Below are 22,850 nucleotides of genomic sequence, written 5' to 3' on the forward strand. Positions count from 1 at the left end.
TCGAAACATTTGTAGCGTCAAGTGGACCGCAAAGCGACTTTGTTATATACGAGTTCACCCTTCTTAATATATCTATTTCATGATCAACAGGAAATATGGCCGCCGCGAACTTCGGCGAAGTCTCGAAATGGATTAGTAACAAAGCGGCCTCGTTCGTTGGTAGCATTGCGCGTGGTCAAATCCATCGTGATGACAGTTTTGAGTGGTGACAGCCGCGTATACGCTCGTTAGCCGTAGCGTAGCTCCGTGTACCGTACGGTCGACAGTCGGGAATTCGGTCGTGCTGATACATCCCGGATACACGGAACTATCGTCGACACGCGGCGCGACACGAGGCACGAGGTAAGCGACCCACACAACACAACGAAACCAGATGGCTTAGCGGGCCATCCACCTGTGTGACATCCAGTTTGTTTGCCAATACGGATAACGACCGTGTGTATCACTTTTTGATTGTATGCCACGCTCGCCGCGTGTTCATCATCCTATTATCGACGCCAATCGGTCGCCTTTGACGGAGCTGTGACATTTTCGCGTGAGCATACATATTTGCGTCTATTCGCGTCTATCGGCATTTGCAAGGTTGCTGTCTGTATTATAATTGAAGTGCTGTGAGATGTGAAGGTGGGTGGGAGAAGTGGGTGGAAATTCAGAGGGGAGGGAGAATTTCTACGAAATTAATTTCTCCTGAAAATAGTCGGTCTGCAAATATTAGCCATACAGACCGAGCAAAATTAATTTTCTGTCAACAGTTATTATACAACAGAGATGAAAAAACAGCAGTTTTTGGATTTTGACATTTCAATTGTTGTTTGCCAATTAACTACTATTTTTATATTTAATTTTATAATGAGAAAATGACTCCAGAAAGAAAGAGATAAATCTTGTAAAAAGATTTAAATATATAAAATTATTTGTTAGCTTTAATTGTCCAATGAAAATAATGAGTTTTTTTAGAATTATTAAATATTAAATTATACTTTTCAAAAAATGAGAAAAAAGGTAAATTTGTCAGATTTTTTTTAGTTAGTTTATAAAAAGCACTGAAGTTATGTGAATCAAAAATATTTAATTTATATAAATATATTTAACTTTACAATTAATTTGATACATATTAATTATATTTTTTATATTAAAATTATACTTAAAAATGGCCAGAATTGCAAATAATTATTTAAAAAAATTTTTGTTTGAAAGTTGGTGATTTTTTCAGTATAAAATAAATAAAAATCCTACAAATTTTTAAAGATTTCTCTACAAATTTAATTATTTGCATTGTTATATTATTTGAATATGTTTAAGTAGATCTAAATTAATGTTTTTAGCTGCTATGAGCGCGTTGACCTCAAAAAGTTCATGTTTTCCAGGACAATAAAGTTAACGCGCTGCCGCGTGAGAAGAAGAATGAGTATAATGTAGCAATACTAATTTCTACTATTTCGCGTGCTGTTGCGAAACTGTAAAGTGAAACGGGATCGAACCACATGAAAGTTAGTAGGCTGCTTTATAATTGCGCAGAGTTACAAAGGGCTAAGGAATACCTGAGTATTCCTCGAAGTAAGACGCTCGATACTTCACCGTTTGCCCATTTTTCTTCCACACGTCGTTAAATTCCTAATTAGATGGAATTACCTTCCGGGGCATGAAAAGACTTACACTGCGCACGTTAAATGACTCTATTAGATAAAGTATCCATGAAAATATACTTCTTCATAGATGATGTATTCCTTGATTAATTTAGAGCTCATTAATTCTCAACAAGAATTGCAACAATTAAACACTATTGTTAAAATTGTTTAAAATTGCGTATTTCAATTATTAGATCAGAAATTAGATATCTTTTAAAATAGAATTTACTTGAAATTAGGTGCAAGATATAACTTTGTTATCTATGGATATTTTTCAAATTAAAATTACCATTATTTTTTATTTTCCCAATAATTTGTTATTTAATAATTGTTAAAAATCATCGAGTCCAAATTTAAGAAACATAATTCTTACTATACGGTTATAAGAGATAATTTACTTACAAGTATTTAATTATTTTATTATTTAATCTTTCGTATAGGTTTTTGATAGATAAATCATTATTAAAAAAGGACATTATATGTGTGTGTTTCTAATCGGATCAGTAAAACAGAATAAATTCGCGTTTTGAAACGGGCTTGCATCACTTTGGCGGTGGGCGTCGCGTATATGGACAATTTTTAGGATGCCTGTGGGCATCGATGGGCAGCGATGCAGAACGCGTTACATCAGTGAAACTCGGATGCAGACGGCGACCTTTAATGCTAAATATCAGTGTGAATCACGGATCGATAGCTCGGTATCGGAACTATGTTTCTTCCTTTCATCATTTCGCTTGTGTTTTCGTGCGGAAATCTAAAATGAGTCGATTACATCACACGAACCTTACAATCTGAACGTGACCTGGATTTTTTTATCACCATGATTGAATGTTTCGGCATTAAATCCCGTAACTCCGTAGCTTTATGCTAATATCTAAAATTTCACTATTTCATATTCGAATATTTTATCAAGCTTATTGAATGTTGGATAACATTTGAGCAGAATAATGTGAATATTGTTCGGAAGCAGAGTACAACTACGGATTATGCTCAAAAATAATACTCGTTTTATCAAAGAATAATATGATTATATTATTCTGCACAAGCAGAATAATATATTTGTGTTATTCTTTGATAAAGTGAATATTATTTTTAGATGTGAAGGAATAAAGACATTTGCTTTCATGCAGATGAATTGGAGATTTATTAGATGTGTTTTAATGGAGAATAGAGCTCAAAACATACGAAAATTTACATAAAGACGGCTAATATTGAATGTGTTAACTCTTCTAGTCACGTTCGATTGGAGTCACGTAGTTGCGTGGGGTGCATTATGCACTATAACTGGAGCAGAGAAAATTCCCTCGCTATTGTCTATATTTACGTACAAATATTATGTATTTACATATTTTACTGATAGCGCGTTACCGATAGTGTATACGGAAAAAAATTTATTGACACAGCGAATTTTACGTTATTGTGGCAAAATACATACATGTTATTATATGAATAGCAAGGAAATTTATTACGGATGCGAATTTTATTTGCAAATCTGCAAATTACATTATTATTATAACAAATTGATTTTTATTTTGCCATTAAAATTCGTATTGGCAGCGACAATTTTGCTGCATTGGCAAAATACATTTCTTAAAAATAAGTTTTTTTGTTGTAGCAGCAAATTACCGCGTCTTTACGAACAAATTAGTCAGCAAAATAGATTTTGCTAATATACTGAAGAATTTGAAAAATTAGTTGTGGCGAAGTTTTGTCGTTATCGCATCTATCGCATCTAATATGCAACGACGATTTTGCTGCGATAGCAAAATTCTTTTTTTCCGCGCAAGACTCGTGTAAACTTTGTTTTGCGAACGTGTAATTCACGCGACAATATTTATCGGAGCACGTATCTCTCTCGTGTAGCAAATTTTCATATTTCGCGAATATAATTATCGGTGCAAATGGTGTATACAGAATTATCTAATTATTATTACTGGCGGAATGATATATTATACCTTTGAAATCTACCAAAATTTCATTTAATGGTTAAATGATATCTCTGGCGGAAATAAACTGACCTTCTGAAATGCAATTTAGCGCGAAAACGACGCCAATCTCAATGAAACGTGCTGCTCATAATACCTAGGTGTGTATGCACATAAGTGAATCACCAGCTTTCAGCGAATACCTGCTCCATTAACTTTTTTTTAATTAACATGTGATATTTTCACATTAACAGGTACACAATTGTAGAAAAACTGGGCTACAGTATTTGGACTTGTACGAAAGTTTTAGCGATCTTACATGATGCATTTTTGTGCACTCATTACAAGATTAACTTGAGATTTACTTTTGTTTTTAAGCAAATAATATATTTTTGATGCTGTTATTTGCGACAAACTAAAATTGCTAATTATACCAGTGATATTAATTTATAACAAACAGTTATACTATTTATTATAAATTAATAATTGTTAATTATAATAATTAGCACTTTGTGTCTTGTTCAAAACTGAATCAAAGTTTCAAATTGATCAGTAATTAAAATGACATTTTACATAAATGTATGTTTGCATAAGAAAAGAGTGAAAATATGCGATGTGGACATCTTATGAGTTAATTTTTTATCTAGAAAAGCTGTATAATTATTTTTACTGTGTATTACTTTGAGGAATTTATTATGCATTATAAAAGTTGTATATTTTGCTCACCCTTTTCTCGAAACTTCTGTAAAAGCACGTAAAGCTGACGCCCTTTCAATATAAGCTTTTATCTTAATGCGTAAGCGTTTGTGGACACGTAAGCGACGTATAAAATTCCTGGGATAGCATTGCAGAATTAGCAATTTCCCGTTCGATGAACTTTTGCATCTTCAGCAAAGAAAGAACTTTTTTATTTTATCATTCTACAAATATTCTCGACTCAATATGAATCAGTATTTAAAACTGGAAGGAAACATTTCCTGAATTATTCATAATTCTTGTAGTATTTATTAAATTATGATTTCAAATGTTGCATCAAATTGTGTCCTTTTGTTATAAAAAACTCGAATTTTCAGATTAAATAACCTCTTGTGAAATTTTGTAATTCTAATATCACATCGACTTATATCGGCATTATTTTTCCGGCTTTTCTGATCAAGTAGTCCTGTCAATTTCAGTAAAGCTTTATTTTTCAGGTAATTTGGAATGAAATTGGAAACCTAAATGTCGATAAAGATACAACACACACACTCACACATAGTAAAAAGTAGCAGGTCAGTTAAAAATTGAACAGTCGCAATGGTCTTATACTTTACGGAGGCGTTTTTATTTTACGAATGAGAAATTAATTCGAAAGCGAGGATGGAGGTGAAAAATATTTGACGGATTATCTCGTACAGGAAAGACTGAAATTGTTACGCCATGATATAATCTAGTCACGAGCAAACGACCGTTCCGGCGTTGAGCGATGACGAATGCACGCATACATACAAATCGTTCATCCTAAAGTGTTCACTTCTTGCTAAGAAAATATTCAGAGGCCGTAATTACAAGGTACTATTTTATTTATTGCTTTATAAAGATTTCTTCAATTTTTAATTGTTGGCTCTGTTGCATAATTGTTATTTTGTTTTTAATTGATGAATCTTTGTCCTGATTAGACTTAAAATTGTGTGGCTTCGTAGTGTTGCGAGAGATCGCTCTTAACTCTCAATCTTTATCTGATTTAGTTTATTATTAACTATTAATTTGTAATATGTGGTTATATATATCAATGGACACATATGCGTTCTCTCTCAGTGAATAACGAAGTATTATGATATCATGGTATAAAAATCAAACTTATTCTTTCTATATCTTTTTATACTTATCTAAAGAGATATAAATATTTCTAGTACGCGATAAGCAAGTTTATTTTACAAACACAAATGCAAAGATAAATATCACATTAATGCAAGCCGCATTACGTCGAACTTGTATCTATTTTTTTAAATTCGTTTATTACATTTCGTTAATCATGAGATAAATACGAAGAAGCAACATTTCTTTATCGAAAAAAGGGTTTTAAAACGTTTTTTAAAACAATAACAGCACAATTTGCAGAATTAAAGGATTTGTAAAATTTAAACAAACAGTTATAAAAATCAAGTTACAACTTCACAAAAAAAAAAAAGAGTAAAGAATTCTTGGTCAAAGGACTGTTTGAGAATACTCGAATGCAAAAGGTAAAAAATAAGTCTCGAAAATCATTTTTATTGAATTGAAACTCTGACAAATTTTTCGCAAATGTTCTATTCATCGACGAGAACGCCCGGTTGCTCTCGGCCAGCGGTCCGTACGCGGGATCCTTTTATTTATTTGTCACGAGACGGACGTCGCTGCGCATGTGGAGCATCCTGGCCTGCGCGGGCTGCATCGACCCTCAAACCCATTTCATACTCTCCAGCAGTGCGTGCCTAGCCGGATCCCACCGTGCCGGGTAATCGGGAAATAAGTGAAACGATATCGTATCGGATCGGCACGTCGAGTTTGCCGTGACTGTTTAACGATTCGCTATTCAGATAGAGAGAAAAGGGAGCCCTGCGTCTCGATAAGGCGAAAGAGGAGCCGCGACATCCGAGCGGGCGCGTTTCCGATTACATTATCTGTCTGTATACGATACAACGCGTACAACAACACAATTTCTTCTAAACTGTCATGCATATCAGTACACAATTCGAAAGTTAAGGAAGAATTGTTCGATCTCATGAAGGTGGCAGAGGCAACGTTTCGTGTGTGCGCAGAAATGAGACGCTAAAATGTGCCGGTTCTGTTACTCAGGCTGTCTAACAAGTTTTCTTTTTGTTTCGCTTCCTCTTTGCATTTCTTCTACTTGCTTTTAAAAATCAAACGTAATGCTGGAATTAATTTAAAATAAGCGTATGAATTATACATTATTGTATACATATACAATTGATGCACAGTTATATCACGTTGTGTTTAGTATAACGTAATGCGGCTTGCATTAAGTAACGGTTTATTCACGGCCAATTCGTCACTTATGACTTGGCGCACACGAGCCTTAGATCCTTTCACTACTCGACACTAAGCGAGAAGCGCTGTCATTATGCCACACTGCGAAATGTTAAGGATGAGAGCTTGGTTTTTCCAAGATTAAGAAACGACTGCTTTATTCTACGAATTTTATTTCAAATTGTATTAAAACCACCAAAACATTTCCATATAATTTCCATAACTCATTAAAACATAATTAGCTATTATAATGCATTTTGTTCGATTTTTTAAGAACGTAAATTTGCTCAATTATGGAATTAAGGATTCAATGAAACATTTTATAAATCTTGTTTGGAGCAAATTTATTTTGAATTCCTTCTTTTTCCTCATTAATCACCGTTTTATTATTTTTTTTTCGCTCTTGGTCTTTTTTTATCACAACTTAAATTATCGTATTCGTTATATTCGAGCTTTGTGCAGCATATAGGTCAGTAATTTGCCTGATAGTAACTTGGAATTTTTACGACACAGCAATTCCGACAAACGACACACGTGTTCGTCGCACTTTACAAACAACGTGGCATTAATACGAGTAAAGTCGATAATTGAAGGTGGATTTCCGAAATTATCGTAACTCCATGACATTGTACATCTACGTTTTAGAAATATCGTAGAAAATTGTACAAATTCCCAGAGTATATATGTTTTAAAACATAATCCTGAAACTTTCGAAACATACGTATTTCTAGAATAATTATGCACAGATAAAAAATACAATATCTGGATCGATATTGAAGAAATAATATTTTTAATTTTTTGATAAAATTATTTGCTTGTGCAAATTTTCGAGTACAATATTAATGCAAATAAAAAATATATATTATAAATATATTTGAATAATGTAACTCTCGAAAGTAAGAGAAGCAACAGAAAAGTTATGATTCAAAGTAATTGTTTCTCTGGATTCTTCGCGCGAAGTGCGGCCTGAAAAACGGTATCTTGACGTATTCCGTTTACTTCCGTCTTACACTCATGTAGCACAGTACATAATACATAATTATAATAGCCTGCTCGGATTCACCTCTTCTTTCGCCCGCTAATTCATTCACACGCATTAATTGTTTCCTTCTTGATCTTTTATCGCGTTGATCTGCTTTGCGCGTTGCCTCACCGAGCGCGGCAATGTATTTCACAAGAATGCCGCAGTCTGTGAAAATATGTTATCCTTTGTGTATTATGATATAATATAAAAATTCCTGCTATTCGACGCTCGCAATTGAGATTTTCTCCTCACTGGAATCTTATTTTAAAGTCTACAAAAAATAATTCTACCTTCTATTATTTTTTTAGATCCTTTTTTATTATTAACCATATTTTATATTTCGGTTTAATTGTTCGTTTAAATGTTATTGAATATTAAAAGAATAATTCATAATCGTATTCTCGTATTTAACACAAATTTATAATTTTTATTGTTCTATTTATTATCTTTTCAATTGATTGAAAGCGAACGATAACAGTAACGGCCTGCGCATAATAATATGTTGTGACAACTAAATTGCCTACACATTACCTTTTATTAATTAATATAATTAAATTAATAAAAATAAATGTGTAAAAATACGCATATCAATTTAGAGTAATTTATGGTGATAAAATTCTCCTATATGCGCTGTTAAATAAAAGTCTGTGTAAAAACACCTCATAAATCAATTGTTAAAAAAATAAGTGATATTATAGGCACGTACGTCGACAATTGTTGTACGTAAATTCACGCGAAGCAATGGTGAAGATAAGAACATTGAAAATATAGGAAAGCGAGAAGGTTTTCCACGAACATTAGAATCGACAGTGAAATTGAACAAATTCCTCAATGGTTCTTCGTGGCTTGCTGGCTCCTGCGGCAGCTCGATGGAGGAGAAATAAAACTGCGAAGAGGTAAAATGGCCTCTGCGACTGATAGATTGGTAGATAAATATATCATTCTTTTTTTCACTTATTTATTAGATGCCTGCGGAGAGCACGACTTTACACGACAGAGTCTTGAAACTCAATAGGAAAAGATGCAGTGATAAGTCACGACAACTAAAGTTTCCATTCTATCGCTTTTTATTATTTTAATATAATTAAATTGATCGAAATAAATATACGGAGCAAGTTAACATGAAACTTTTCGTGCGCTGTTAAATCAACTCATTTATGCTAACTCGCAGAGAAGACGTGAAACCAATTGTTAAAAGGATCAGTGGATATTAAATTGAAATTTTATTAACAATAAAAAGATTTAAAAAGATTATGAGTAACGTTTCACAGAATTTTAATGTGTAAAAACATTAGTAGCGATTAGCGAACTATTCTTGTGCGAATATTGACACGGATTATTTTACATAATCGCTTTAAAATTGAGTTTCTCTGTTTCATTTAGCGGCTGCCCGTCGGACGTTCCGCTGAATTGCGTTTATGACGCGCAATTGCGAGTGGAAGGCACTCGGGCGTGTATCGCTTTAAATGGATCATTGTGGCGGGCCGTTGTCCGCTGAATCGTGAATCGTATTGCGTTAATTGGTATCCGCGTTAATTTAACCGCAGCCCGTTTCGTTCCAGAGGCCAGAACGTCGCTCGGGACAGCGTGAGCGGGTCGGTCGGCCAATTAGGACTGTCGCGTTATGGACCGCAGGTGATGAGCGTGCTGTGCTTGTGCACCTCCAGCATCCACCAGTCTACCCGTAACGTCACGCAGACCGGCAAGATACTCCCGAGTCCGCCGTTAGACGCCCTTTGCGAGCAGCGGATAACGCCCTCGCAGGAAATACCCACTGACGAGCTGGCGCTGTTAGCTAAGCTGGAGGAAGCCAATAGGTGAATAATCAAGCGGTCCTGGTTGACTCTGCGAACCACTGTCCTCGGACTGTCAAGAGCCGATTCTAACACTATTAATGAACTAATTGGTCTAATGAGCACAGAAAGCATAATTCTTACACTTTCCACATTCCAAGATTTATGGTAAAATTGGAGGGACCTTCTTACATGCACAGATTTGGATGAGTCGCCTGGATTTCCTTTTTTATTTCAAATTAATTTAGTTAAAAATGCTAAACGTTAATTTTACTACGCATCTTGGCTTGGAAATGATGCACAGTAGGATACAGAATACAGCTGCATTTTTAACACAATATCCACAGAAACGGGAAAAAGTGTAAGTTTTGTTTTTTTATTTATGCCTCTTAACGTATGAAATCAATCTGTTTCGCAAATGCATTGATAAATTTTGTGACATATTATACGAAAGGAAAGAATTTATACAAACATATTTTTGAGGAACAGATCACGCTTGTAAAAAATTTGCCTAATTTGTGTGAAATGTCGACAGTACAAAGTAATTTTCGAAAATTGAGAATAAGTTACACAACGTATCACGAATGAAGTACTTTGTGTAAAGTATAAATCAACGCATTATTGTATGTATTGTATTGAAATACAGTGCGAAAATACAGAAATTGTAATCCGCAATTTTATCAATTCCAGGCTGATCGAATCCGATGCAAAGTCACTGAACTCCCTCCAGAGCAATCACAGCAGAAAGGGCTCCGACACATCTCAGGTGTCTGTGGCGTCGGGGGGCAGCGGAGGAAACGGCGATGCTGCGTCTCGACGCCACGACCCGACCGATGGCGAGGAGAATACGTGGACTCTCTGGGGTCACATAGTGAACGACTGGGATCATCATTGGAAGAAACGAAAAGAGTTTGTTAAGGAATTGGTTCGTCAAGGCATACCTCATCATTTCAGGTATGTCGCGCATATTGTTCTCGGACAATCGTAAAGAACGTTGATAATTTTTTATTAATATTATTGAAACTTCGAAAAATTTTAGGGGAATTGTCTGGCAGCTATTAAGCGGTGCCCATGACTCTCCCGTTAAGAAGCAATTCGCCGAATACATCAAAGCGACATCAGCCTGCGAGAGGATAATCAGGAGAGATATCGCCAGGACGTATCCTGAGCATGACTTCTTTAAGGAAAAGGATGGTCTCGGCCAGGAGAGTTTGTTTAACGTTATGAAGGCTTACAGCCTTCACGATCGCGAAGTAGGATACTGCCAAGGTTCAGGGTTTATTGTAGGATTACTTTTAATGCAGGTGAATCACTTCTTTGTAATGATGAAATTGTGAAACAGAAAGATGTACAGAAGTGCGAAATTATTTGTGGATATGGATAACTTCTAATTTGCGTAATTTAAAAATAAGCATGTACGTTTACGTAAAGAAATACGTGAAAAGCAATTTATCTAAATAATTTTGTTCACATTGTCGCAGCAAATGCCGGAGGAGGAAGCTTTCGCTGTACTTGTGGCGCTTATGCAAGAGTACCGTCTACGGGACATGTTCAAACCGAGTATGGCTGAGTTAGGGGTGTGCATGTATCAACTGGAGCACTTGGTCGCGGACACGCACCCCGAACTTCACGCTCACTTCACGGCCCAAGGTTTTCACACGTCGATGTACGCGTCCTCTTGGTTCCTTACACTATTCACCACAGCGCTAAGTCTTCCTCTGGCATGCCGCATTTTCGACGTTTTTCTATCTGAGGGCATGGAAATTATCTTTAAGGTCGCGTTGGCGATGCTGCATTTAGGCAAAGCAGATTTGCTTAGTTTAGACATGGAGGGCATGTTGAAGGTAAGATTTGTTAAATAGTAATTTTTTTAGAATAAGTAAAATATATGAAAAATGATTTATTGCCAATTTTGGAATTTTTAATGCATATCTTGAATATTCTATATCTTACTATATTAAATTTTTAAATTATTGAAGAGAAAATTATTGCTAATACAAATTTAAAAGAATGTTTAATTTTTAATAAATCTTTCATGGTTTTATATTCTTCAAGCGTAAAAGAAATGAGAACTGCATGAATGTTTACTATATTTAACGAATAACATAAAAAAGTAATTTCATCTTTTCATACAGTTTTTCCAGAAGGAATTGCCTGGAAAGGCCGAAAAAGATCCTGATGGTCTCATGACGCTCGCTTACGGGATGAAAATCAATCCGAAAAGAATGAAGAAACTGGAAAAGGATTATACCATCTTAAAGATGAAGGAGCAGGAGGAGATGGTCGAGCTACGCAGGCTTAGAGCGGAAAACAGGCTGCTTAGACAAAGGACCGAACTTTTAGAAGCCGAGTCCGCGGAACTGGCTGACAGGTTAGTTAGAGGTCAGGTGTCGCGCGCGGAAGAGGAGGAGACCGCGTTCATCGCGCAGAGAGAATTGGCGGCGCTTCGGCACTCGCATCTCGAGACGAGTCATCAGCTCGAGCAAGCTCACGAGGAATTGAGATCGCTGTCGATACTCCTCGAGGAGAACGTGACGTCCAGACAATCGTCGCTGGATGAGATGTTAACGAAGCAAGAAGCACTGTCGCAGAAAGAAGAGATGATACAGTGTCTGCAAGAGGAATTGGTTAGAGTTAGATTACACGAGGCGGAAAACGATGCGCTGATCAGGGAGCTGAAGGGAAGGATACAGGAATTGGAACAAGACAAGAAGACTCTGCGCGAATCGACGCCGGACAATTCCGTCGCTCATTTACAAGAAGAACTTATCGCAGTTAAGCTTAGAGAGGCGGAAGCGAATTTATCTTTAAAGGTAAATCTTGTCTTTGCGGCAAATCTTTATATTTATATTTACTTTATCTTTATCTTTATATTTAATTTATATAATTTGTTGCGTGTATTATATTAATATTATATTGATACCAAAGAATGTTTTACATCATTTATACAACACACACACAGGATCTGCGGCAAAGAGTTGTGGAACTAAGTGCGGCTTGGCAGAGGCATTTACAAGAGCATCGGTCCGCTCAATCAGCGCCTGCCGCTGATTCCACGCCAAAGAAGTTGCTCTTTTGGGAGAATCGGGGACACGAAGTGCAAAAGTTCGAAGAAGACTTAATGACAACAAGGATCCGAGAGATGGAGGCGTTAACCGAAGTCAAGGAGCTTCGGTTAAAAGTTATGGAGCTCGAGACTCAAGTGCAAGTGGCGACGAATCAGCTCCGTAGGCAGGACGAAAACGGGAAAGTACTTAAGGAAGACTTGGAAGCCGCGTTAGCTCGGGAAAAGGATCTGGCAGCCAAGCTGAGAGAACAGCAGCACAAGTATTCCGATCTGGAATCAAAAATGAAAGACGAGGCTATGATGGCTAGGATACGTGATGCCGAGCACGCGCAGCAAGTGGCGGAGCTCACGCAGAAAATATCTCTTCTCGAACTGAAGGTTAGTTTGCGCTATCTCGCTCGAAAGCTGGGAAACATTAATGCCGCACAATGCTGAACTGTAACGTCTGATTTATTTGTAGAACGAGGAGATGTATGCAGAGGGCGAGCTTAGGAATAATTTAGACGACAGTGAGAAAGTGAGGGAGCTGCAGGATAAAGTTGCCGAGTTAAAGGCTGAGGTATGTCGTGTTAAAAAATTTATTTTACTCGTTGTACTAACGAAAGCAGGATATCGGAATATTGCAGTAAGGGGTGAACTAGGTGTTACGACAATTAAAAATATATATGCATCATGTAATATAATATATGTGAAGTGACTATAAGTTCAGTTTAAATGTGACAAGCGATACACATGAACTACAAAAATATATTACAGTTGCTTCTTGAGGCAATGTACAATATATATGTCTTACAGATGTTTACACATGTCTTTGATATTTTTATTTTAATATTTGTGCAGATAATTAATGCAAAACGCGAAGCGTGATAAGCGCAACACTCATATTTTTTCATACAAATATTAAAAAAACATTGTAAATATACTATATTTCTCTACTACAGATACACAGTAAGCCACATTTGAAATGATTTCTTTTATTATAGTTTCGTAATTGTGTCATCACTGCAGTTTTCAGCAAACAAAGATTTTCCGAAAATATCCCATTTTATGAAATACAAATGAAATCTTTCTCACTGTTCTTTTTTACAGCACTGCATTGTTATGTGTTCTTTTAAGTCTGCAAAATATATGTGTGTTTTATAAGACAAATCGAATATCACGATAAGTTTACTACGGAATTTTTCGATTATTCGTTTCTTTCATACTGTTAATCTCAATAAGCCGAGTATAAGTCATATAATTACATTGTTTAAGTGTAATATACATGTTATTTAATATTTTCATATAATTATATCACACATTCCTCACAAGTGTATTATATATGTAAACTGGACGTTTTGATTTTTAATGTGCTACTACCACATATTGCACTCTTTTATAAAACTATAAAATCATGCCTATATAAAAAAAGACATTCCACTTTGCTAAGTCAGTAAACATAAAGGTACGGTAATTCTCGTTTTTTTAATCGATGTCATACACTTACAGAATAATTATGCACAAACTGCACCTCTTACTGCAATGTAACGCTGGGCAACACGCTTCATAACGTCGCTTCTGGTGGATTGTGGAAACAAAAATATTTGCAACTAAAATCCGTTTTATCAAATAATCCTTGGAAACGTTTATTTATATGAAATAAACGGTGAATCCGATCAACGTTGTGTAAAATAACATTTTGCGTTTTTAAGTGTTTATTTATAAGAATGTTGTTCAATTATAATTTTCAAAAAAAATAAGAGCAGGAAGAAAATATGTAAATATGATCAAATAATTGAGCAAGTGTGTGGTGGTTGAATAATTGGAACATTTAGCCAAAGGAAATTAATTGCATCAATTTATACACAATATACATTAACAAAGAATTTTATCGAAAATACTGCTTCAATATTATATACGCTACTAATAATGCTTAATTAATTAGGGGAATATGGCTTTGCCTCATTTACACATCGCAATAATTTGTTATCGTACAGGTACCTATACACATTAAGAATTCGCTGTATCGTGCGTTCACACAGACACTCACGTAGCAGATAACAAAATAGACTACTGTTTACATTTGCGCTTGATATATCGCAGCTTCTCATATGTACACTGCTATTTCAGGAATGCCTTCAGGAATTTAAATTGTCAATTACACTCAATAGTTCAGGAAGGATATAATCTCATTATTTTTTTATCTATTGATGTGTTATTTATCCATCTGTTTGATTGCACCTCGTTTTCTGCAACAAAAAATCTTTTACATACGCATAAGTTATGCTAATGACAATATAAATTAGTGATTAAAAAAAACTGCTTTATCATTCACTTGATGTATACGCGCGATTCTCTTCACCAGAATACACGCGTTTTTGTCGAATGTGCAACAGTCACAGCGAATCTTACTGCGTAAAGGTACCGTGCGATAACCAATGCTAGCCAGAAGGGACTAATTGTTTGTTGTAAAACTAACCCTCTATTGCTGTGTTATCTCTGTCTCTCCTCAGTTCCCCACGCCAATCACCAGCCCGGAGACTGAGCCTTGGCGCTGGCTCGAGTAAGTCTTTACCCACATGTGTAAGCATCATTTTCTATCGTCTCCGTATGCGTGGCATGATGTTTTTTTCTGTACTGTAAAAGAGTTTGTCGTTGTATAATTATGGCTCTTATGGCGCTACATTTTTCCTCGACGATCCACGTTTGGAGTCCTTGCTTTGATTAATAGCCATCAGTGTTCATTTACATAGCAGGTAAACAGATCTATATTAGCAATTCATTATTACGACAAAGGTATGTACAATGCATTCCTCGCGTTATGGATTTATTTAATTGTATACCTTTGGTCGATTGAGGAACAAAAATTGTTTTTCGAAAATTAGAGATTGAAAATATTTCGTTGGACGCGACATATAAATCTTATAACTTCTGATGATATTGCCACGATTGGACGGCGATCAGACAATTCTGCGTTAAAACGTGGCTCACTTTCTGTATTATATGCGTGGTGATATGACATGGTGCTCTTCTTCCCGTTTGCATGCTTCCTTAAGATTAAGTTCACTGTTTCGTTCTGATAAACATTCACGGCTGTTGCTTTTAGCACGAAGAAGAAGAAAAGCATAGATGTGAAAGAGGCGTGAAAGTATCTGTGAAAGTATCGTAAAAGTTCATTAAGCTGCGGGATGGCATTTTCTTGGTTTTCTTTTCTCAGTGCATCATCGTTCATTTGCATGATTTCATCTAGCAATCGATATATCGATATATCTGTACATATATGTTAAAATAGATAGATACTTGCGATAGAAGGATCCTAAATAGTTTATGGTTTGAAAAGCTAGGAAACTAATTTTAAATGTATTTCATAAGAGTTTTTGTCACATACTGTTATATCGCCATCACTTTATGTGAGTTACGATTACATAAATAATATAAATTTTAAAAAATCACTGCCGAAAATATGTTTAGAAAGAGATCAGAGTCGCACAATTTCAATCAGCATATTTTGTGCTGTCCGGGAAAGTCGTGATTATGAAAATACATACTTTTGAGAGAAAAAATATTAATTAGCTACATTCTGCAGTAATGAGGCACATTAATCTCATGTGATAATAATAAACATGAAATTATAACTCGTAAGCTGCAAGCATCTCTTAAACAAGCAACAACATTTATATATAATTATCTCAACGTTTACATTGCATTATATGAAACATAATTAAATTTACATTCAAAGTAGGAAAATGCGCGAAAGCGAACAGATGAATTTTGCAACAGTTGTATTAACATTAAAATTGCAGAAAAGTAATATTTTATGTCACTCTTGTGGTAATTAAAATTATTCGTAGCAAAAATTTTGAAGAAAAATTCTCCAGGAAAAACAATTTTCAATTTGTTTATTTAATCTGAACAATCGGCAGAGTAAACGATATGTTTGCAACAATTTGCAATACGTTTATGATAATATATTGCTAAAGTCAAAACAATCAAGTAATAACTGACAACTTATTTCTCCGGAAGTTCTCAGAATTTTGATAGAATTTTCTTTTTTAAATAAAAGTTGAATAAGAATACTTTGCGATGGCAAGACCGTATTTGAAACTTTCTCTTTCTCTCTCTCTTTCTCTTTCTCTTTCTCTTGAATTATTTGAAGGTGTACTTCACATCACGTCTATCTGTCACAGGTCATGAGGCTAGAGAATTGGAAACAACGTTGGACGGGTCTCGGCGGGCAAACTGCACGAAGTTTTAGCGTCGATACTGAAAGCGAATTGGACGAGCGGGATCTCAGAATTTGCTTACAGGATCATATCAATACGACCACGCCAAACTCACCCGAGGTATAGAATTCTATGTATACCAGACCATTAGGCAGCTAACAATACTCCGTTATCGATGCGCGTACGAACCTTTTGTTCGTCGTCGGCTTTTCGCTGTAGGTAATAACGCGTGTACACGCTTAGATTGTAACACGGAAGTAGATCCGTAATAATCCTGTTTAGTTACGTGTATTACTGCTAGGCCAAATATAACGGATATGAATAGCCATTAATTAATTAATTAACGCTGTAACGATAACGAATGAAACAATGAAACAGTAACGATAGACACATTTTCGGCAATCGACCGAAAGTAATCTCGATCGTAATCAGGACCCGAAACAGTGGTTTTTCGAAGAAAGCATTTTTTAATATTAAGATTTTTTTAAAGCACGATAACAAAATATTGTTATCATTATTATTTGCAATATTATTGTACTTTGTAGATTATGTTACTAAAATATAAAGCGTACGTTAGTGTAGTTAACAATGAAGTATTATAGAATGTAACTAACGCGATAGTTTATTCAATAGACGATAATACTAGCTTATAACAATTTTTACGACAGCAATTTGTTTTCAAACGAAGTTTAGATTGACAGGATGATCTCGGAAGAGTTTCGAATTTTAAAAAACTGCGAGATGGAATTTTATTATATTCGAGGCTGAAATATCGCTTTTTGTGTCCACAAATCTGATCTGTTTTCCAAATTTTCGAAGCTTGATTACGATCTGTAGATTATACGAAGATTATCATAGACTATTCCGTGACACACGCAACTGTTTTTATACGCATGATATACTCTGTGTATTTTTTGTAATTCATACCAAATGTAATCGCATTTAAGAAGTTGTATATTTAAACACCGGAAAACGTGGTGATGGAGATGTGTATCGCCGTTTTTTTATATATATACATATATATATATATATATGTATTTATATGTGTGTCACGAGGGATCATCGCATAATGATATTCATGCAACACATAAAATACTGCGTGCATTATTCTAATCGAAATTTGACTATTTAAAGTCTAATTATACTCAGAGAGCATATTAAATCCTTATTATTGTTGTCCCATATATATATATGTATATCATTTGTAATATATTTAACGAATTTCTTAAAAAAAAAAAAAAAAAAAAATGAAAAGGTTAATTTTTATGAATAATAATGCAATTTGCGCACAGCACCGAGAAAGGTGTGTATCTCAATTACTTAAAAGGCAATTTTACGAGGGATTACAAAATCATTATAAGTCGATCTTGATATTCCGCGAGGAAGGAAAGCGAAAATTGTTTTTCTCAATCAAATTAACGATTGCAGATTGTTGAAACCGAAACCGAGCGAGATAGTCGGAAGTACTTGTAAAAACTAGTACCCGCATAGCTCGTTCCTAACAGTGACTACCTAGGATAATTACTTCCAATGTAAGTACTCGCGTAAACATCTTGCTACTTTCTTTTACAGCGAGTCACCTTAGCCTACTTGCAGCGCGTCTTTTCTCGCTTGGCCTAAATCGTTACGTCCTATTCCTTTGTTGCGTTCATAATTGGCAGCGATTAATGTTTTTTAACCAGTAAATCTCCGTGCGTTAATGAGTCACGAATCACTTTCGATACAAAGCCCTCTTCGCTTTTTTCACGCATGCATGTGTGCAGATTAGCATGAGCGTATTATAACGGAGTTACGAAGACGCACTGGCAGAACGATATTTCGTAGTATTTTTTAATTGTGTGCTTTAATGCGTAAAGACAAATCGCGCGAATTTTATGCGATTTGGCGTTTCTGTATCGCACGGGCTGCGCACAGATTAAAAGAGATACCAAAATTTGATATTAATTAAGCGAATCGAACGAAAATTGTAGAAAACGCGAATAACATGGCTGTTTCACGATCACGTATCGAGCAATGTATTTATTGTGTAAGTAGGACGACGAAAGAATAAATGTGCAAGACCGAGGAGGAGAGAGTGACATTTATATCTGCGTTTTGTGAGTTTAGAAGAAATATTTATAGCGCCTTAGATTTTGTTGCACATTAAATTATGCTGTTAGAATCAATTTAATCGACACAGACACACTTAACATCGTAGAATAAACGGCGGTGAGTTACGATGTGTGTACCGCATTCGTAGTATCGTAATACGTATCTGTAGTTTCCGTGTCATTGGACTTGTATATGTAGATTGTCCTAGACCTACCGAGTTATCTTTCAGCTCCAAATATCAACGGGCCAAACTAATTAAAATGCCAACTATTTCAGTGTTAAGATTTTGATATAAAACTTTTTCGAAAAGTTATGAAATTTTCCACAAATACAAATTTAAAAGTATACTCGATAAGCTTAAAAATAAACAATCGATAATCAAGTTCTAATTCGGTTCTAATTTGAAGCAAAAGTAATTTTAATAATAATTTAATCTCATTAATTAGAGATCAATCACTGTGAAATCCTGGTATTTTTCAATTGAAAATGTGATAATCGATAGGCTTGAGTAGAATTTTTCTTAAGGGAAGGTCGATATCGTTTTTATTGAAGAATTACGATTTAAATGGCTCGCTAGGTCGAGAACACCGTATATACGATACGAATTCATTCCGTTAAATTGCATCATTGATCGTGCACGATAAAAGCGAAATAATGAATAAATCAGCGACTACGCATCCAACGATATCAATAAATTAAGTTGCATGAAACACGCTACGAGAGTAAATCATTATTCATCACCGTGTGTTTTCGTAGTCAAATCCATGAAATGTCCTTTGATTTCATTCTCTTAATTGGCTTTTTCTAAATTCGATATTCTCAGACGAGAAATATTACTTAATAATATCGATTTTGTTTTTAAACAACTTAACACCACTGATACCATCATTACTGTTGTGAGATATATTTGAAATACGAGTTGAAACAACAATTTATATATAAAATTTCGTATGCCGATACAGTTGTCACGATTACTTGAAGAAGGCGAACGTAAGTGCGCGGCAGGAACTACAATGCGTCGCGCCACAGTATTAATAATTTAGCGCACGTTTTTTTCCCTCGGAAACCAGTACGTTCGATCGACGCAGAACTACCGCAGTCCAAGATGTAGCATGCGTTCGTTCTTGTTGTGACGACGATAGAAGGTCACCGAGGAGATAGATAGATGGTTTGGCGTATCTCGGCATAGTAGTCTCGAGCGATTAATCTGTTCGCCAATCGATTTGTCATCGACTGCATTCCAGAGTTTTTATCGTTTGACTTTATAAGAGAAAGACATGGAGATCGCGCGATATTTAATGGACTTTTCATGTTGCATTGCATGACGATAGTATGTGCGTTTCGTGATCGGACGTCTAATAGACAAAATAATCTCGCATCGATGCGTTATTGCGTGGCACGACGTGTGAAAGCCACGGCTAAACGCGCATATTGAACGGCTCGGTGCGATCGCGACTCTCGTTGCGTGTCCCGCTGAAACGATCTACTGACTACAGAGTGTCCCGAAATTCGCGGGTGTCCTGTTACTCTTCATCTGAACAATGTGTTGAATCCGTTGAACATTTCGCGCGATCTGTATTCGATCAATATTCTAAAACGATACATGTATTTTTTTTTAACTTTCTACCCCACATTTTTGTGCTATTAAAAATACCACTACTGTTAAAAATATCTAAAATATAATTAAATATCCAATAAATACAGTTTAAAAAGAGCTTGTCCGGAAAATCATAATTAATTCTTTGACTAATTTAAAGTCGATTTGTCTTCAATGAAAATGTTGAAAAAAGTTATCATTTATTGCACTTTTCTAATTTTGAAATTTTGTAATCTCGATCTTAACATATATTTTTATAACTAATAAGAAGTTTAAAATTGAAGTTTTATTAAAAGCATCAATTTATTTGAATTTAACTATAGAATGTTCTATTGTTACTTTATTTATTATTCTTAAGTCAGTTTGCTAAAAGTTTTTTTTTAATTTCTCTAATAATTCAAAATTTCGATTTCTAAAAGAAGAAAAAAACAATTTTAAATTTATCAGAATCTGTCATTAAACGGACATTTATGTGAATTTTAGGACACCTTGTATATATACGTACGTACGATCTTCAACAGCATAATGCTCGTAATCGGGAGGGAAGTAGCGCGTGCGAATGGTACATATTTTCCGAGTGAGTCAGCACTGGCCGACTCCGACGGCCGACAGTGGATCCAAACCCGCGGCCGCTAAGGGTCGATTAATTGGATCGAACGAGAAAAACGATATTCCACTTTAACCCGCTGGAGAACTGGATGCTTTTATCACTCCGCTGAGATGTCACGTGTCTTCTTCGCGCCCTCCTTTGTTCTGTTAATAATTATCACGGTCATTTGTCCGCGTCAGTGAATGCATTCAAACATGCTTGTGTCAACTGTTTCGTTCCCTTCTTTCATCAACTCAATAATTTTTGTTCTGAAAAATTGCAAACTCTTAAAATCACAAAATACGTAGCCTCTCACAGGCAGATCAGTTTCTCTCCGCCATTAAATTTGCAGTATTTTACTTTTTATTACCTTGTTTTCCCTTCATAAAATGATGATTTACAAAAATATACGAGGAATTATTATTCCCATGTATTTCCTTCTTCTCGTACAATTGACAATTTTCCCTTTTTTGGTCAATAATATATCTCTGTCTGTAGGATTGTCATAACACTTCATGTAGGGAATTATCCTCGGATATTTTTTACTTTCTACACGGTATCTTAAAAAATTCGTAAAATACGAAATATAAATATAATATTCGTATAAATTAAATACAATAAACCTGTCCTGATGCTACATATTTAACTTCCAATATGAATTTTCTAATAATTCACGTTACATGCTTATTCCAGAAAACAAATATAACATGTTCTCTTATTATAATATCGTTTATTATGAAATTTGAAATTAAATTTTATATTAAAACACAAACGTCATAAATTAATTTTAGTTTTTACAGTTTTCACATTTTTGCTCTGTGTATTGAAAGAGAATGTTTTAAATTACGTAACAATTAATTCAGATAATTTTATAAAATTGTCAAAATCGGTATTTAGAGCGTGTTTTTACCCCGAAAACAAATCATTAGTAATTATAGATTTATATTTATCTTGCATATACAGGAAATTTCATTTTTTTCAACGCAGAAGTGCTGCAAGCATAAATCATTAATTAAGATGCACAAATATATTTTTAATGAGCTTTTTTTTATTGTGTTATATTTTACCGCAAAGCTATGAGAGTAAAAAGAGTTAAAAGAAGTGGTTCTTTGCAACGTATGGATTGCAATATAGTTGTAAGTGTTTCAAGGTTCTAATATTGTGTATGTTATTGTTATTATTTCGCTATCAAGGAAATGATAGGAAAGTATTAAAGTCACAATATTAAAGTGCTCCGGAGAACAGAATGTTCTCAATAATGCCGGGTTGAAATAGGTTAAACGGTTATTCAACGTAAAAGGGACGGGCGTGTAAAGTGCGGAGTCTGAAAAAAACTCCTGGACAGTGAATAATGCACAAACGCGTTGTAAGATTTTCCACGTGGGTGCGTTTTCTGATAACACGTTTCACCCAGATCGATATCGTTTCTTTTCGCGCCACCGCTACTACCGGGTAAAAGAGGGAAAAAGAGAACTGAACCGGAGGGTGCACCCTTAAAGCCCCATTTTAGACGGATCGATTTTCAACTGTTATCGTGCGAGAGAAACGCTCGCGTATATGCAACTTGTAACGTTTTTAATTTCACATCATAGCATACCATATGGCGACCATGTATTTTCCTCGTTGTTTTCCATTTCGGCCTGATATCGATCTCTCTCTCTCTCTCTTTTCAATTTTTATATATTTTTTTAACTGCACTATAAATTCAATACATATTAAGTAGATTATGTTGTAATTTATCATATATTTTCTAAATGCAAACAAAAATAGCGCGAAAAAATTCCACAAATAATTGTATTTATATCAAATTACATAAAATTATCGTAAATTGAAATCTTATCTTATGACTGCGACTTTGTCTCATGACATCTCTTTGTCTTATTTGCTTACGCATCCTGTCTCTATAGTTTACTTCCAGGTACTGA

The 22,850-nt window shown here is 35.0% G+C and overlaps 1 protein-coding gene across 7 annotated transcripts; it reads left to right on the plus strand.

Annotated features, from left to right (window-relative positions):
- The first annotated feature begins 82 nt into the window (after positions 1-82).
- On the plus strand, positions 83-19,449 carry Evi5 (ecotropic viral integration site 5). Of its 7 annotated transcripts, XM_067350404.1 has the most exons (11): positions 83-342; positions 4,747-4,824; positions 4,951-5,104; positions 9,149-9,403; positions 10,070-10,333; positions 10,419-10,683; positions 10,861-11,223; positions 11,515-12,192; positions 12,342-12,824; positions 12,907-13,005; positions 16,613-19,449. In XM_067350404.1, exons 4-11 carry the CDS (start codon positions 9,225-9,227, stop codon positions 16,772-16,774), a joined length of 2,493 nt encoding a protein of 830 aa, XP_067206505.1. In that variant the 5' UTR covers positions 83-342; positions 4,747-4,824; positions 4,951-5,104; positions 9,149-9,224; the 3' UTR covers positions 16,775-19,449. The 7 variants fall into 7 exon arrangements, with proteins under 7 accessions (XP_067206505.1, XP_067206504.1, XP_067206502.1 ...); XM_067350401.1 differs by lacking the exons at positions 83-342; positions 4,747-4,824; positions 4,951-5,104 and adding exons at positions 5,934-6,029; positions 8,285-8,482; XM_067350402.1 differs by lacking the exons at positions 83-342; positions 4,747-4,824; positions 4,951-5,104 and adding exons at positions 5,988-6,197; positions 8,285-8,482.
- Positions 19,450-22,850: the final 3,401 nt, after the last annotated feature.

Source organism: Linepithema humile, chromosome 2 (genome assembly GCF_040581485.1).
Source record: "Linepithema humile isolate Giens D197 chromosome 2, Lhum_UNIL_v1.0, whole genome shotgun sequence".
In the NCBI taxonomy this organism is placed as follows: domain Eukaryota; kingdom Metazoa; phylum Arthropoda; class Insecta; order Hymenoptera; family Formicidae; genus Linepithema; species Linepithema humile.

Bases quoted from the DNA above. Each gene is read 5' to 3' on its own strand.
- Evi5 (XM_067350401.1), top strand. From the start codon at position 8,418: ATGGTTCTTCGTGGCTTGCTGGCTCCTGCGGCAGCTCGATGGAGGAGA. The intron at 10,684-10,860 runs GTGAATCACTTC...ACATTGTCGCAG, and splicing joins TAGGATTACTTTTAATGCAG to CAAATGCCGGAGGAGGAAGC. The intron at 11,224-11,514 runs GTAAGATTTGTT...CTTTTCATACAG, and splicing joins ACATGGAGGGCATGTTGAAG to TTTTTCCAGAAGGAATTGCC.